At 42.4% G+C, this 17971-nt stretch overlaps 1 protein-coding gene across 4 annotated transcripts; it reads right to left on the reverse strand.

Annotated features, from left to right (window-relative positions):
- Positions 1-141: 141 nt before the first annotated feature.
- Positions 142-10393, reverse strand: LOC132889552 (uncharacterized). Of its 4 annotated transcripts, none has more exons than XM_060926189.1 (8): positions 10179-10393; positions 6392-6513; positions 4190-4383; positions 3551-3659; positions 2534-2575; positions 1536-2002; positions 1047-1206; positions 142-382 (listed from the first exon to the last, which is right to left on the reverse strand). In XM_060926189.1, exons 2-6 carry the CDS (start codon positions 6451-6453, stop codon positions 1741-1743), a joined length of 669 nt encoding a protein of 222 aa, XP_060782172.1. In that variant the 5' UTR covers positions 6454-6513; positions 10179-10393; the 3' UTR covers positions 142-382; positions 1047-1206; positions 1536-1740. The 4 variants fall into 4 exon arrangements, with proteins under 4 accessions (XP_060782172.1, XP_060782169.1, XP_060782171.1 ...); XM_060926186.1 differs by lacking the exon at positions 10179-10393 and adding an exon at positions 8351-10168; XM_060926188.1 differs by lacking the exons at positions 2534-2575; positions 10179-10393 and adding an exon at positions 8351-10168.
- Between the last annotated feature and the right edge of the window lie 7578 nt (positions 10394-17971).

The following is a 17971-nucleotide window of genomic DNA, read 5'->3' on the forward strand; positions in this document are numbered from 1 at the left end:
CCCACACTGAGTGGGCCCATGTGGGCTCATTATGGGTCCCTGATTGTACCCTTTAAGGTAATAACTATTATGGGGGCTTATTTTACAGTCAGCCCATAGTACAGTTCTTTACACAAACAACAATGACAAAAAGGCTAGTAATACAATTACTTTTTTATTGCTATTTACAAAAAATAAAAACTAAGTTTTTATTACAGAATTCACTGAGAAAAAAAAAAATAAATAAATACAATTTAAATTTCCTGAGGGGCTGCCTCTCTGGCCTGACGGGCCTGTCGATTGCCCCCCCCCCGGTCCCTAGCACCAATCAGCCACTTCGAGACCGCCTTCTCTGCGTCCTTTCTGGTGATCTGACTGGTCATTGCATTCTTCTTCAAGGCTCCTGCAAGGCACAAATATAGCAGTGACTTACTTCATGTGACAACTCTCAGCCAGGTTTGCAGAAGCAACAGAGTTTCTCAAAAAATTGAATATTGTGGAAGTTTGTTAAAGGAGAAATCTAGTGTGAATCAATCAATAGCCCAGTTGTTAAGGTTCATTGAAGGTTATCTGTATGTATGCGGTCTATGTTGCATCACATTTTCTTGTTCTTTTTCCTGACAGCACTTGCTGACCTCAAACAACCAGGCTAATGACTGATTCACACCAAACTTCTCCTTTAATTTCAGTAATTCAATGTATAAGGCGAAGCTCATACATTAAACAGATTCATCAGACATTAAGTGAAATGTTTCTAGCCGTTATTTGTTTCCAATAAAAGGCATTCTATTCTATTCTAAGTTTAGGAAAACTGTGTAGCGGAGTAATATTTTAATAACATATCGAAATATCGCGTTTCATGTCTGCGTATTGAGCCGTAGGGGGTGTGTCATTCAGTTCAATAAAAAAACAAGAACCATTGCATTCCTAACTATTACACCCCAGACATCACCTATGCCCACCATTACACACACCTGTAGTTGCCTTTACAGTTCAATAAACATGTTTGGTATTATGATCTCTTTCTAATATTGTACAACTTAAACATTATCTATATGCACACCTACCATAAATTACTTCAAACAGCTTGAGGGGCTTGAATCCTCTCTTGCTATTTCTCCCCACGAAGTTGTACTGTCTGGATAGGTTGTGGTCAATGAGGAACACCATCATCCTTCTCGTGGCCCCGTCAACAGTGCCCCCTCCAATGTCCGCCACAGCTGCAATCTGAGAGGGAACAAAGGCAATACAAGGCAGGTCAATCTATATTCCTCACTGGAGTAAACCTCTCAACACGAAAGAACTGCCAGATGCATGGATATTTGAAAGTTAGGGTGCGCACATAGTAGATACAGTGTGAAAGAGTGGGAAGACCCCACTAGTGGATTGAAATGTTGCCTTATAGTTAAATAATAAAGTGTTTTTGGAGCGTATACCCAGTGTGCAGACCACTCTTTCACACTGTTCTCATAACTTTCAACAGCACTTGGCAACGTGAAACAACAGGGCAACAGGTTGATTCAGTCCACATACTGTAATACATTTAACATACATACCAGTTCTGACATGAAGGTGGGGTTTGCCAGTTTTTCTTCCATGCAGTCGACTTCATTAACCGTCTTGAGGGGGAAACCCTCTGGAGTAGAACAAACGGGGTTGGCAATGTTGTGTCGATCTTGGAGAAGTGCCTGGAGAATCCTCCCATGGTTCCTCTGTGTGTCTTTCACCTCCTCAAGCAGGGTCAAAATGCGAACAAACATGCTATCCCGAATGTCTCGTCTTGGGGTTGAAGACCCGTGGGTGGGAGCAGGGGGTGCAGGAGTCTGTATAGACCTGTGGGTGGGTGGAGGGGTCTGCAGAGACCTGTGGGTGGGTGGAGGGGGGTCTGCAGAGACCCGTGGGGGGGAGGAGAGGGGTCTGCATACATCTCAGAGTAGATGGAGGCCTCAGAGGTGATGGAGATGCCTGATTGTTGATGTCGTCGTCATCCTCATCTTCAGCCTCGCTGGACATGACCACTTGCCTAAACATGTATAATAATCAAGCACAATCAATAAGTTAAAGCATTTCAGTTAAACTATAACTACTTTAACTAAAGCATTAGCTTATATAAAGGAAAAATAAAATTTAAAAAACAGTTTTCATAAGTTTAAGTTAGTGACAAATTGAGCACCTGCATACATGTCAACCTTTGGTCAATCAAACCTGTATAACCAACCTCCAAAATCCGTATTTCCCTTATAAAATCTGTACAAGATGCAAATTAAAATAATTTACCTAAAATTTGAATGATACTTAATGATATATCCCAGTTACTTTTTATTCAATATTAATAACAATAAACCTGCAGAATGAATACAAAGCTCCAACGTTTGACAAAAACACAAAGTGTTATCAGCGTAGTTACGAAGGAAATACTTCCCTGTTTGGAGACAGGTTTCACCGAGCGGCTATTATACGCGAAACTTCATATTAGCCACAAAGTCAGGAAAATCTGTTCGTAAAATTACGTTATAATGACCAAATACAATGAAAAGTATTTTTCCAGTCTCACCTGTGAAAGGTAATCTCATGTGATCTCGTTTGGACGGTAAACCTGTTGGTACAGTTAAACGCAGCACATAAATGAGGCATCTTTATTCTCGGCTACTGTCTAGACGCTATACCAGAGACGGTTGAAGAATCTCCACTTTGCCACATCCAATATGGCGGCGAGGATGACGCATGATTCTACGCAGAAGGCAGCATCTATGTTTATATGTCTATGACTTCACGGTTGGCGGGATTCTCGCAATGCGGTGTGCGCATGATCAAAAGTGGAACGAAGTCTCGCTACCACAAGACAACGCGTGATTTCATAAGACTCTTTACTGGCTGTCTGTGGTGTACAGTACGTTTGTAAATGTTATGCGCTCTTTTATCATCGTGGGAATCGATTATAGCTCTAAATAAATATTGAAGTTTTTTTAAAGAATCCGTATAACTTTATTTATACGCCCGTATACTACGTTTATTGAATCAAATCCGTATAAAATACGGACATTCCGTATAGGTTGACATGTATGCACCTGTGGCACATCCTAAAGTGGAAGTTAGAGAAAAACAAGGTGTCTTTTAACATCCACCTGCTCTGAAATGTCATCACAAAGGAGTGGGAAAGGATTACAGTAGAAACCAGTGCATCTTTGGTGAATTTCAAGGCCATACAGGTTAAGGCAGTTCATAATAATGGTGCTCACACAAAATATTGACAGTATGTATGAGCATAATTAGGAGATGTTCGCTGTGGGGTGTACTTAATTTCGTTTCCAGCTGTTTCAGCATTAACATTACGTTGAGATTTTCAGAAGACTACAAATTTCTGTTGTTATACAAGCTGTACACTGCCTTCTTTAAGTTGTATGTTTCATTTCTAGTGCTGTCCCATGAAAAGATTTAACAGAATATTTGCAAAAATGTGATGGTTGTTCTCACTTTTCCCCCTTGTTACTTTAAGTGATTACATTTATTATTTATTAGTTAATCATATATTTGTTCATTCTACTGTTCTCTATAATTCAAATAGCCTCACCTCCTTTTGCGCTTCCCTCTGCCCATATTCTCTGTAGACTCAGGCTCGGTTGATACATCTGTATTCTGTTCATATTCCACTAACTTTGAGCGAGCAATTTCATATGTTGCTGTGGGAGACAGACAAATCAGTGGCAATTAGTTTCATTCAGAGCAAAATTAAAGGTGGAAAATGAGTTCTTGCATGGTTTTTAACACAATTTCATTTTTTGTATCGAACTGTAGAGCAACTCCCCTTGATCAGTTTTCTGCCAGCCACATGAAAAATTTGAAGAAAACAAACAAACAAACAAACAAACAAAAACTTGCCTTGGGAGGCAACAAGGGGGTTGTACACATCAAACAAACACTAGGGCCACAGGCTGTGCACCAAAACATAACAAACCACTTCCAGCCAATCAACAACATGGTCAGGGGAGGGGGTGGGGGTTAGTGAGTGTGCACATATTGGTGGGGGCAGTGAGCAAAGTTGATTTAGTTGCCGGAATTTGAGAGTACCGTTTCGTATAGCATTTTAGGTATTTACATGGAATGTCAACGGAAGTGATAATGCAGGAACTCATAGTGCACCTTTAAACAAAATCTACAATGAACTCATCTTGTAAGATAATATAATACAAAATACACATGGGCACATTACCAGCTTTTCTCTTCACGGTCACTTCGTGTGTCACCCAGTCAGTGCAAGGGTCCTTTTGCTTTATGGCTGCCCTTGTCGAGTTCATCTTTGCTGGTGGCCAATAGCATTCATCCTCCTCAGGCCCAGTAAACAATTTGGTTGCTATAACTGCCAGTCCGTGATTTGAAAACTCCACTACAGCGAAAGGTAACATGCTTAAAAAAAAACAAATACACATCTCTCATCTTCTTCTTCTTCTTCAGGAAATACTGGCGGGTTAGACACCATCCGGTGTATTACCGCCGCCTACAGGATATTACACGTCGTTGCAAGTTCATTCAGTCTCAGATTCTAGTGTATACTCCAGATGCTTTTAGAAATCTAACTAGACTTGAAGTGACTTTCGAATCCTTTAACTGAAGCAGAGAGTTAAGGGATACAGTAGTAACACCAAGCTGAGATAATTCAATAACCAATATACGCCTAAATTCACAGTATAGCACACACTCTAATAAAACATGGGGAACTGTCTCAGGGACTCTGCATACTTCACATAGACCGTCACTGTGTTTATGGATCAGATGTAACAGAGTTTAAGGCATAATGCCCTAGTCTGAGACGAGTCAGGACCACTTGCTGAGACCTACCCCCTGATAGTGTACAGAGTGTGTTTACTGAAGGCTGAATAGAGTACAGGTGTCTCCCCTTTAAATCTTTGTCCCATTCAGCTTGCCATGTCTGGAAAATATTTCCCATAAGCTGGCTCCTCAGTTCAGTCCTTCCTGGACCAACTGCCAACGTAATATCGTTAATACTTAAATATTCCCTTGCCAGCTTATCAGCCACCTCATTCCCACTAATTCCTATGTGGGCTGGAACCCACAAGAGGGACACATCACAACCACTCAAATGTAGGCTGTTCATCAGTAAGAGAATGTCAGAAATCAAATCAGGCCGAGCGTTGGAATAATACGTTTTAAGACACTGGAGGAGTGAAAAGGAGTCAGAGCACAGAACCACATTTTTAGCCTGTGCCTCCACTACCCATTGCAGAGCTTTTAGAATGCCCATAGACTCTGCTGTGAAAACAGCCATATTATCACTGAGCCTATATCCATATTTGACACTGAGCTGGGGTATACAGAAAGCACAGCTTACCCTTCCTGACTCAGGATCTTTAGATCCATCAGTATAAATTTGAAGAGCGGAGCCCCACTTATTCTGAATATACTCTGAAGCAGAGTCACTAGAGAATTCAACATCCTCGTTGTGTTTATCCTCGTGTAGCCTAAGGTCCACTTGGACAGGGGGGAGGAGCCAGGCTGGGATAGGTCCCCAGAATGTACTTTTAACTGGGACCATATCAAACAAGTTAAAATCCTTGGCCCATGGCATACATTGCTTCAGAAAGGGCTGACCCTTCACCTGACCAGAGGTAAATTCATAGCAGTCAGTCAAAATGGGACTGGCAGGGCAGAGGCTGGTTCTTTCTCTGAGTCTGTTCCAGTAATGAAGTGTGAGCTGGATCCGTCTTAGCCTTAAAGGCTTCTCTCCTGTCTCAACAAGCAGTGCAGAAGTTGATGTGGAGGCAAACGCACCACAACAGACTCTAAGAGCCTTTGACTGAATAACATCAAGTCTTTTCAGAGCAGAGTTGGAAGCAGCTCCATACACTTGACAACCATAATCAAAAATTGACCTGATCATAGCTTGGTAGATGGTGAGGAGGGTACCCTTTTCTGCCCCCCAAGAGTAGCCAGTCAAGCACCTCATCACATTAATGACCTTGACAGTTTTAGCAATTACTTTAGAGATGTGAATGTTCCAATTTAGCTTGCTATCGAACCATACTCCTAAGTATTTAAAACTTTCTACCCTCTCAATGGGAGAGTCATAGAGAGTTAAAGACATGTCCCATTTCTTCCTAGTGCGGCTAAAAAACACATATTTGGATTTAGAGACAGAAATTTTAAAACCCCATTTTCCTGCCCACTTTTCCACAACGTTCAACTCTCCCTGTAGCCTACGTAAAATAAAAGGGACATTTCTTCCTTTAACCCAGAGAGCCCCATCATCTGCAAACAGAGACCTCCCAGTCCCTTGATTAAGATCTAAAAATATATCATTAATCATGACATTGAAAAGCACGGGACTAATTACACTCCCTTGCGGAGTTCCATTTTCCACCAACACAGTAGCTGACATAACATCCCCAACCCTTACCTGGATAGTTCGATCTTCCAAGAAATTCTTAATCCAGCTAAACAGCCTTCCATTGACACCATACTTGAGCAGTTTGACAAGGAGGCCTTCTCTCCACAGCATATCGTACGCCCGTTCAATATCTAGGAAGACGGCAATTAGGGATTCTTTATTAACAAAAGCTCTTCTAATCTCATAATCCAAAGCAACTATATTATCAACAGTACCCCTGCCTCTCCTAAAGCCACTCTGGTGGTCAGCTAAAGCCCCCTTCACTTCTAAGAAGTGGACCAATCTATCAGTCACCATTCGCTCCATCAGCTTACACATAACAGAGGTAAGTGCTATAGGCCTATATGAGGATGGGGAACTAGGATCTTTCCCTGGCTTCAGGACAGGCACGATTACAGCATGCTTCCACACTTTTGGCAGCCTACCTAACTTCCAGCTTTCATTCAAAAGACTGAGGAGTTTATCTAGAAGGACGTCAGAGACATGATTAAACATTACGTAATGCAAGTTGTCCTTTCCAGGAGCGGTATTTCTTCCTGCAGCTATAGCTCGCTTCAACTCCTCAAGGGAAAAGAAAACATTGAACTCCTCAAGCCCTGGCTCTTGAGGAGACACATATCCTCTCACAGACTGATCCCTCATCCCCCTACTTTGTTCGTCTAAATTGTCAGAGCTGTGCACTTTCCTAAAAGTTTCCACCAGAAGATTAGCCTTCTCTACAGGTGTCACTGCCATCTCACTCTCATATACTAAAACAGGTAGATCAACCTTCCTTCTTATGCCATTCATTTTCCTCACAGTGGACCATAGTTGGGAGATGGGGGTTTCCCCAGAGAGGGAAGAACAGTATTCTCTCCAGCTACTTCTCTTGGCAGACTTAACCACTCTTCTAACCAGGGCCCTATAGTATTTATACTGCACAAGATTATCAGGAGTGGGGAATCTCCTCAGAGTTCTAAAGGCTTTATTCCTTTTCCTGATTGCCTCATCACAGTCCTTGTTCCACCAGGGAACCATCCTCTTCTGGCCTCCCCCACCCTTTTTGGGAACTGCAGAATTTGCTGCTGCCAACATCAGGCATGAAAGTCCACTGTTCCACTCATCTACTGAGCCATCTAGAACTCCAGGTAGAAATTCATCACACAACATTTCGTATTTCTCCCAGTCTGCTCTAATAAAATTAAACCTCCCTCCCACTGTGTCCAGCTCAACGGGCAGCCTCAACCCAAAGGCACCTACAGTGGGGAAGTGGTCACTGCCCAGGTTATATGGGTCAAGTGCTTCCCACTTGCCCTTACCCGCCAGCTCACCAGAGACTATCATTAGGTCTATGCATGAAGGGGTTAAGCTGCCTAGTTGCACTCTTGTAGGGTGCCCATCATTGAGGCACACTAAGTTAAAATCCTGCATAAAATTCTCAATTATTTCCCCATTACCATCAGTCCTGTTACTCCCCCACAGTACATTATGCGCATTAAAATCCCCTGCCCATATGCAAGGAGGGCGTACTTGCCTCATAACATCTTCAAATTCAATCGCACTCAAACATAGACAAGGGTTATAAAAATTGAGAAGAGAAATTCTTCCAGCGGTACTCCAAATCTCTGTTACAATTAATTCTAAGGTGGTCTCTATTGGCACAACTTTATATGCTATTCCGGCCTTAATAAATGTCGCACAGCCTCCCCCTTGCCTATTAATCCTATCTTTGCGAACAGACACAAAGCCAGGAATCACAAAATCTAAAGTGGGCTTGAGCCATGTCTCCTGAACACAGATAACATGGCACTCAATTTCGCTGGTAACAAACTTTTTTAATTCCTGGCCATTCGCAATTAGGCTACGGGCATTCCATTGCAGGACACTAAAAGACATTTACCCTTCCCCTCCTACACTGCTCTGGGACGCCACGGGGCAGCCCTCTTTATCCTTAATTAGTTCAAACAAAGACTCAGGGGATATATTCACCTGCAGATATTTCGCTGCTGACAATGAAACAATCCGGATCACATCTGACTTTTTAACCACCTTAGAAAACTTAAGCCCAGTAAGCACGTCAGTGATAAAAGCCAGGAAATCAGTTTTCTTAATGATAAGGCTATCGCTCGGAGGAGTGAAGATTCTAGCAGGTTGTTGAGAGGGGCGGTTAGCATGACCCACTCTTTTCACAGCTTCAGCATATGACACGCGTTCATAAGTTCTAATTTTTTGCACTTCTACGGCGTTCGCATAGAAGCGGCACCCTTTAAAGCCTGCACTATGCGCTTCTCCACAGTTCGGACAGCATAAAGCTGACGCACAATCCTCATAGTTATGGTCTCCCCCGCACTTACCACACTTTCTTTTCTTTCTACATACAGCCGCCACATGTCCATATGTGTGACAATTAAAGCATCGCAGCGGGGGTCTAATGTAGGGCTTAACTTGAAAGATCAAGTACCCAATTTCAATCCGCCTGGGGATAGATTCTGACTCAAATGTTAATAAGACTGTTTGGCTGGCCACTCTCATGTTATCTTTCGTTATTTGGAAGCGCTTTACTTCGGAGACCTCTGCTCCTTTCGCTTTACCCAAGATATCTTCATCTGATAGCTCAGTAGGCACCCCATAGATCACACCTTTAGTCTTAGAGCCTGTCCCCGGTGCGTAAACCTCCACATCGCACTTGTTCAGAGATGTTATAGCAAGTGCACGTTCCTGTTGAGATTTGGAATGACAGACCACTAAAATCCTCCCATTGGCAAGAGATTTCGCGTATTGGAAGTTACCTATGTCTTTCACCAAATGTTCAGCCAACTGTATTTTGTTCAAGGTTGTCCCAGTGCCTTTCAATTTCACAATTACCACAAACTCCCCATCTCTCCTTATTTTTGGGCGCTGCAACTCCCCATCACTCCCTGTGCTAGACCTACTGTGTCTCTCTCTTGTGCGTTTGCTCCCTTGTTTTTTGGATTTACCCACAATTTGAAATTCCTCCCCTGCACTATCCATACTATCAGAGAAGCCCATCCCAAAATCAGAATGCATCCATGATAAATCGTAGGATAACCAAAGCTTGGTGTTACTACTGCTGCAGCCTTCTTCAATCCCTTTCGCTCCTTCCGTCTGCGCATCACAAGCGAATCATGCACTCCTCACTCCTGCTGCCAAAATCCGTCTTTCCAACTCGACGACCCCCATCTCATTATCTCTAGCCGCTTTATCCTTCTACAGGGTCGCAGGCAAGCTGGAGCCTATCCCAGCTGACTACGGGCGAAAGGCGGGGTACACCCTGGACAAGTCGCCAGGTCATCACAGGGCTGACACATAGACAACCATTCACACTCACATTCACACCTACGGTCAATTTAGAGTCACCAGTTAACCTAACCTGCATGTCTTTGGACTGTGGGGGAAACCGGAGCACCCGGAGGAAACCCACGAGGAGAACATGCAAACTCCACACAGAAAGGCCCTCGCCAGCCCCGGGGCTCGAACCCAGGACCTTCTTGCTGTGAGGCGACAGCGCTAACCACTACACCACCGTGCCGCCCCACAAATACACATATAAATAAAAAATAAACAGCACTTTAGTGCAAGAGTGGCAATGCCACGTATCCAGTCTTGAAATGGCAACAAAGCCATTTTTGTTTTCAACTCATCCACAGGTAATAGCTGCAAGTGCTCAGATAAATTGCAAACAAAAAGAATTCCAAGACGTGAGGAGTCCTTTTGGTTAACAGTAAAAAAAAAAAGATAGTTATTGCCAAAGCCTAGCGTCTATACTCGTATTATTATGCAGAATGATTTTACCAACCTTTTGTTCAGCTACACACGTGCTTGTCCAGACACTCTTCTAACCAGGGATGAGAGTGGGTGGTCACCAAAAAAGCAGAAAACAAGATGGCGCCCGAAGCTTCGTCTCGCTTTGAGTAAAGCCGATACGAAAGAGAAACGTATTTTTGAAGCGCAGCGACGATGAACATGTGCTTTCGATAAAATAGAACAGATGCGGGTACTTTTGTAAGAACTGTTATGATTGGCTTTTGTTCTCTCTCACACTCTTGTAACAACTGTTATGATTGGCTTTTGTTCTCTGTGAGTGTGAGAGAGAACAAGCCAATCATAACAGTTGTTTTCGTTTAGGTTATAGCAAACTTTATCTGTTATGCTCTAAAATTGAGAAATTTTATTTTTAATTGTAATTAATTTCGCGATTTTTAAAAAAGATTATTTTATTACATCTCAACTGGTAGGTATGAGAGTAAAATTCTTTGTGTTTTTGAATTAAATTGAATTGGAGTTGAATTGGAGCCTTGCTGGAACCCACTTACAGCCCATCTAGTTTAGCCCATCTACTGCCCACCTATTACCCATGTGGGCTCCAACAACAAAGCCCACTTATTGCCCATGCTTAATTTAGCCCATTTAATGCCCACCCATTGCCCATGTGGGCTCCAACAACAAAGCCCACTTATTGCCCATGCTTAATTTAGCCCATTTAATGCCCACCCATTGCCCATGTGGGGCCCAACAACAAAGCCCACTTATTGCCCATGCTTAATTTAGCCCATTTAATGCCCACCCATTGCCCATGTGGGGCCCAACAACAAAGCCCACTTATTGCCCATGCTTAATTTAGCCCATTTAATGCCCACCCATTGCCCATGTGGGGCCCAACAACAAAGCCCACTCGAAGCCCATGTCCAGCCAAAGCCCACCTAGCCCAAATGAGGCCCATGTGGGCCCCAACTGTATGTGTTTGCAGGATCAAGACCATTGTTACCCTCCCCAGGAGTGGTCAGCCAACAAAGATCACTCCAAGAGCAAGGTGTGTAATAGTCAGTGAGGTCACAAAGGACCCCAGGGTAACTTCTAAGTGACTGAAGGCCTTGCTCACATTGGATAATTTTAATGTTCATGAGTCCACCATCAGGAAAACACTAAACAACAATGGTGTGCATGGCAGGGTTGCAAGGAGAAAGCCACTGCTCTCCAAAAAGAACATTACTGCTCGTCTGCAGTTTGCTAACGATCACGTGGACAAGCCAGAAGGCTATTGAAAAAATGTTTTGTGGACGGATGAGACCAAAATAGAACTTTATGGTTTAAATGAGAAGCGTTACGTTTGGAGAAAGAAAAACATTCCATTCCAGCATAAGAACCTCATCCCATCTGTGAAACATGGTGGTGGTAGTATCATGGTTTGAGCCTGTTTTACTGCATCTGGTCCAGGACAGCTTGCCATCACTGATGGAACAATGAATTCTGAATTATGCCAGAGAATTCTAAAGGAAAATGTCAGGACATCTGTCCATGAACTGAATCTCAAGAGAAGGTGGGTCATGCAGCAAGACAATGACCCTAAGCACACAAGTCATTCTTCCAAAGAATGGTTAAAGAAGAATAAAGTTAATCTTTTGGAATGGCCAAGTCAAAGTCCTGCCCTTAATCCAATCGAAATTTTGTGGAAGGACCTGAAGCGAGCAGTTCATGTGAGGAAACCCACCAACATCCCAGAGTTGAAGCTGTTCTGCATGGAGGAATGGGTTAAAATTCCTCCAAGCTGGTGAGCAGGACTGATCAACAGTTACCGGAAACATTTAGTTGCAGTTATTGCTGCACAAGGGGGTCACACCAGATACTGAAAGCAAAGGTTCACATACTTTTGCCACTCACATATATTGGATCATTTTCCTCAATAAATAAATGACCAAATATAATATTTTTGTCTCATTTGTTTAACTGGGTTCTCTTTATCTACTTTTAGGACTTGTGTGAAAATCTGATGATGTTTTAGGTCATATTTATGCAGAAATATAGAAAATTCTAAAGGGTTCACAAACTTTCAAGCATCACTGTACATCGCGCGATAACTTGTCTAAGTTTGTTCAGCATCTTGAAGGTGACGTGAGGCAGCGTTACATGGAAAAGTGTTCCAGGTTGGGGATTGCAGATCCGTACAACTTGCCGCAATCCTTGTTCAGGGAAATTCGGAGCTGCGGTGCCGGCGATTTGCCCGATCTGGCCTACCACGACATTTACAATTTTCTTGTTAATCGTGAATCGTGTTACACTGGCAAAGCCCTCAAAGCTTACAAGAGCCTGGAAGCTTATAAATATTTTGTTGCGGGATGGGTATCCCAACTATACCTCTGGAAGGTTCCAAAGAAGAATGTCTACTTGATAACCTCACGGGTAAGTGGCATTAAGACGTTTATCATAAAGAGACTATGCAGGACATTTTATTGTAAGAATGTTCGAAATCTAAACTCAGTTCCAGATAATGACAGGGTTGTAAATATGTATGTTTTTGTCTGAAAAAAGATATCACAAATCACTGCTATCTTTATCTGTGCAGAATTATTATTCAATATCAGATATAAATGTATTAGAAGATTACACCTACCTGATATGAAGTGTTCACTACAAATTCGGCTGATAGAACTGGGTTACCAGTTTTCTCTTCGCACAGCGGACACCCATTTTGCGCGTCTCTCCTCGTCTGCGGGGAATCTATAAAATGACAGGCCCTCCTTTTGGCCCTGTCTATTGGTACAACCAAATGCTGAACAAGATATAACCATTCTCAAAAGATCTACTCCCACACACTTGATAATTAGAATGGGTTCGTCTAAGTTCTATGCGCGGCCATGCCGTCCAAGATGGCAGATAAACAAATATCACGTGACCTCGTGACGTCACGTGCACGCTCTCTATAGGAGTATAGACTAAGCTTTCCTCAACAGAGGCCAGGGAATTCCCTCCTTGTATGTCGGTATTTGTTTCTGTTTGTGTAATAATAGGCAAAGTGAAGTAGAACTTAAGTGTTGAGAGGTTTGTGTTAAATAAAAAATGTATTGCACACTAAATCATTGTAAAAAAAAATAGTCAAGCCAACTTAAAAATGTAACGCGACCTGCTGCCAAAGGATTTTGATTAAACTCAACTTAGAACCATGATGTGCGAACTTGCTCTTCTAAGTTAATTGGCATTATTATTTCAATTTATTTCAACTAAACAATTTGTTGGACTGAACTTCTAAAGGCAAGCCAAGTCAACTCAACATAAAATACTCTTCTATGTGAACTTAAAAGAACATTTTGGGGCGTTGTGGCTCAGGTGCCATACCATAAATCCGGGGACCTGGGTTTGATTCTGACCTAAGGTCATTTCCCAATCCCTCCCTGTCTCTCTCTCCTGATCGTTTCTTGTCTCTAGACTGTCCTATCCAATAAAGTTGGAAAAAGCCCCAAAAAATCTTTAAAAAAAAAGAATAATTTAGGATAACTTAATGTTTTTTGTGCCAACTTGCTTTTCCAAGTTAATTGGAATGATTATTTCAATTTATTTCAACATCACAAATTGAATGCACTGAACTTGCTAAATAAAGTAAGGTCAACATTAAATACTCATCTGTGTCAACTTAAAAGAGCAAGTCAGCATAAGTATTTGGCCTGGAGTTGAGTTTACTCAAAATCCTTTGGCAGCAGGTTGCATTTCATTTTTAAGTTGGCTTGACTAATTTTTTTTTACAGTGTACAGGGTCGCAGGCAAGCTGGAGCCTATCCCAGTTGACTACAGGCAAAAGGCAGGGTACACCCTGGACAAGTCGCCAGGCCATCACAGGGCTGACACATAGACACAGACAACCATTCACACTCACATTCACACCTACGGTCAATTTAGAGTCACCAGTTAACCTAACCTGCATGTCTTTGGACTGTGGGGGAAACCAGAGCACCCGGAGGAAACCCACGCGGACACAGGGAGAACATGCAAACTCCGCACAGAAAGGCCCTCGCCGGCCACGGGGCTCGAACCCGGACCTTCTTGCTGTGAGGCAACAGCGCTAACCACTACACCCGCATGTAGTGGTTAGCTACTATACATGCCGCCCGTATGTATTTTCTATTTGGTAGTATAATAATAATAATAATAATAAAATCTGCAGTAATTTTCCTGAATGTATCTATGATGATAAAATATATTGAAAACTGTACATTATGATTAAAACAGGTGGCACGGTGGTGTAGTGGTTAGCGCTGTCGCCTCACAGCAAGAAGGTCCGGGTTCGAGCCCCGTGGCCGGCGAGGGCCTTTCTGTGCGGAGTTTGCATGTTCTCCCCGTGTCCGCGTGGGTTTCCTCCGGGTGCTCCGGTTTCCCCCACAGTCCAAAGACATGCAGGTTAGGTTAACTGGTGACTCTAAATTGACCGTAGGTGTGAGTGTGAATGGTTGTCTGTGTCTATGTGTCAGCCCTGTGATGACCTGGCGACTTGTCCAGGGTGTACCCCGCCTTTCGCCCGTAGTCAGCTGGGATAGGCTCCAGCTTACCTGTGACCCTGTAGAAGGATAAAGCGGCTAGAGATAATGAGATGAGATGAGATGATTAAAACACAAACACCCTCACAAAAATCAATCATTCTCTCACACACACACGTACACACACACATGCGTGTATAAATAGCATGTCCAGTTTGTGTGCTTTTTTCTCAACAATTAGATGAATAATATGTCCAGTTTTTTGTAGCTTCTGAGGCAGAGATATAACCGGACCAAACCGATGTGCTTGGTACGTAATATGGCCGCCAGATGGCTACACTCTGACTGACCAATGAGCAATCCAGATCTTTGATGAGATCAGTGGCTCTGCCTCAATTCTCTCTGACTTCACTTTGTAAAGTTGGATCGATGTCAACACACCACAGATACTACCACAGCTGAGCAGAGAGAGAGAGAGATGCAGTCTTTCTTCCTTGATCGCGCAATATAAAATAATAAAGCACGAAGAGATTTTCAACTGCATTTCCCAGAATGCATTGCAGCTGGGAAGCACATGATTGATTGTTGCGCTTCTGGGTGCAATGGGTGATAACCACTGAGCTCTATATAAAATCTGGAGAGCTCAGAGCCTGTTCACCGCTGTAGAGGCGAGTGAAGCCATCTGGCCGCCATATTACCATTCACATCGCGTTTATTTGGCTTATGTGTTTAACCGTCGTATCCAATCAAATTTGCCCCAAGAAAAGTAACACCTGACTTTTTTCCCTTTCATTACCTCCGCTTATTTTCTTCACTTTACCCACATTCCTTACATATCTTTACAACTCTCCCCTTCACTGTTATTGTTTTTTTTCCTTTTCCAGTCTAGTCTCTGATCTTTTTTTAGAACAGCTCTTTTATCACTGTAAATATTTCAACAGAGATTATTTCAGTTTTTCTCTTATACAATGTACTTTTCTCTTTCATATATTTCTTCTTCCTTTTTATTTGTTTGTTTGTTTGTTTGTTTGTTTGTTTGTTTGTTATACCAACACAAAGTCTGTGCAATACTTCCTTTCTATTGAGGACAGTTGTTGAAACAGGATTATTTTCTCATGTTATTTGCCATTTTCACTTCATTCTCACAGTCATGTCTTAACGGTATTTATTGGTCACATAATTCACTGTGGTTAGCGCTGTCGCCTCACAGCAAGAAGGTCTTGGGTTCGAGCCCCGTGGCCGGCGAGGGCCTTTCTGTGCGGAGTTTGCATGTTCTCCTTGTGTCCGCGTGGGTTTCCTCCGGGTGCTCCGGTTTCCCCCACAGTCCAAAGACATGCAGGTTAGGTTAACTGGTGACTCTAAATTGACCGTAGGTGTGAATGGTTGTCTGTGTCTATGTGTCAGCCCTGTGATGACCTGGCGACTTGTCCAGGGTGTACCCTGCCTTTCGCCCGTAGTCAGCTGGGATAGGCTCCAGCTTGCCTGCGACCCTGTAGAACAGGATAAAGCGGCTAGAGATAATGAGATGAGATGAGATAATTCACTGTCACAATATTCATGAAGCTTGCGACCAGTATGACCAATAATACCGTTAAGACATGACTGTGAGAATGAAGTGAAAATGGCAAATAACATGAGAAAATAATCCTGTTTCAACAACTGTCCTCAATAGAAAGGAAGTATTGCAGAGACTTTGTGTTGGTATAATAATAATAATAATAAGTGTTGTCAGGCAAAACAAACCTCACCCGGTCACACTTATGATGAATATGAAGGAAGATATCACGAAAAAAAGATAGGTACCCTATGGGTACATGTGGCTACTGCTGATAAATAAAATTGTTTTCTGATACCATGTTCATACAGTAAATATAGCATATACTGTATATTTACTCTATGAGGCAGTAGCCACAACAATGAAGCATAATCCAAAAATGAACAATTTAAAAATCATAGAAGTAAAATATACCAAATGTCTGTACTTTATATTATTCTACTCTTAAATCTTACAGTTTTCAAGACTGAAACCTCCGAACTGAGGCCGACATACACACACTGTTGCCATGACTGAAACTCTTATTTCCCGGAAATGGCCCGGTGCTAGAGCTCAGTGGAATGCATTTTCCCTCTGTCATAAGCATGAACATGTCTGAAAGCAATTTCTTTAGTCTAGTCCATTTATTGAAATGGTGAACCGAATTGTATTCACTCACTGGCCATTTTAATCAGAACACGTATATGCGCATGCGTAGTGCGTGGTTGTTACACTCTTACATTCTTACAGCACGATGACATAGTGCGTAGCGCCTCTAAATGAGGCGGTAGCCACAACAAAAACGGTTTTGACCTTTTTGGTGACCTTGACCGGATGACCCTTAAAATGTTGGAGGTTCTATTTGAGACCAATGCCCATCTATCCTGAAAGTTTCATGAAGATTGGTCCAGCCATTTCCCCTTAATACCGTTAACAAAAAAACAAAGAAACAAAGAAAGCTGACCGAAAACAACTCGCCGCCTGGTGGACTTTGTCCCGGGTGAGGTGATAGATAGATAGATAGATAGATAGATAGATAGATAGATAGATAGATAGATAGATAGATAGATAGATAGATAGAACTATATGAAAGAGAAAGATACACTGCATGAGACAAAAACTGAAATAATCTCCGTAAAAATAATTATAGTAGTAAAAAAGAGCCGTTCAAAAAAAAGATCAGATACTGGACTGAAAAAGGAAAAAAAAACAATAACAGTGAAGGAGAGCGGTATAAAGATGTGTAGGGAATGTGGGTAAAGTTAAGAAAATAAGAGGAGATAATGAAAGGGGAAAAAGTCAGGAAATACTTTCCTTGGGGCAAATTTGATCAGATACGATGGTTTAACATGTAAGCCAAATACACGCGATACGAGTGGTAAGTTGGCAGCCAGATGGCTTCACTATGACGAGCCTAAGCGCTCTCCAGATTTTATATAGAGCTCAGTGTTGATAAAGCATACAGCTTTGTTTAGCTGTGGGTTTTTCTGTCTTTGTTGTTTATAAATGTGTAATTATTGTACAAGAGTAGTTTCCCGTTAAGCCAGTATCTCACTGGGCTGCGACAGCTTGCGACAAATTGCGAACGTCATTCGTGAGAGAGTTTCAAAAGTGTCTTGAAACATTCGCAGGGCTTCTCAATTTCCTCGCATGAGTCGCAAAGTGTCGCTCCTTCGTCGCTGAAATTTTGAACATGTTCAAAAAATTCGTGTGACAAAATTTCTCTCAAAATAGCTGCAAATATGTCACTGGTGTCGCAAAGCCGTTACGAACCCTTCTCATGTCAGTTTCCGTGAAGTGAGATACTGGCTG

Source organism: Neoarius graeffei, chromosome 7 (assembly GCF_027579695.1).
Source record: "Neoarius graeffei isolate fNeoGra1 chromosome 7, fNeoGra1.pri, whole genome shotgun sequence".
Classification (NCBI taxonomy): domain Eukaryota; kingdom Metazoa; phylum Chordata; class Actinopteri; order Siluriformes; family Ariidae; genus Neoarius; species Neoarius graeffei.

Coding starts and splice junctions, on each gene's coding strand:
- LOC132889552 (XM_060926186.1), bottom strand. CDS start 9,409: ATGCATTCTGATTTTGGGATGGGCTTCTCTGATAGTATGGATAGTGCA. Junction 4,384..6,391: donor TGGAAGATCGAACTATCCAG/GTAAGGGTTGGG, acceptor TTTTTTTTTAAG/CATGTTACCTTTCGCTGTAG. Junction 2,003..2,533: donor CATGAGATTACCTTTCACAG/GTGAGACTGGAA, acceptor ATACATGTTTAG/GCAAGTGGTCATGTCCAGCG.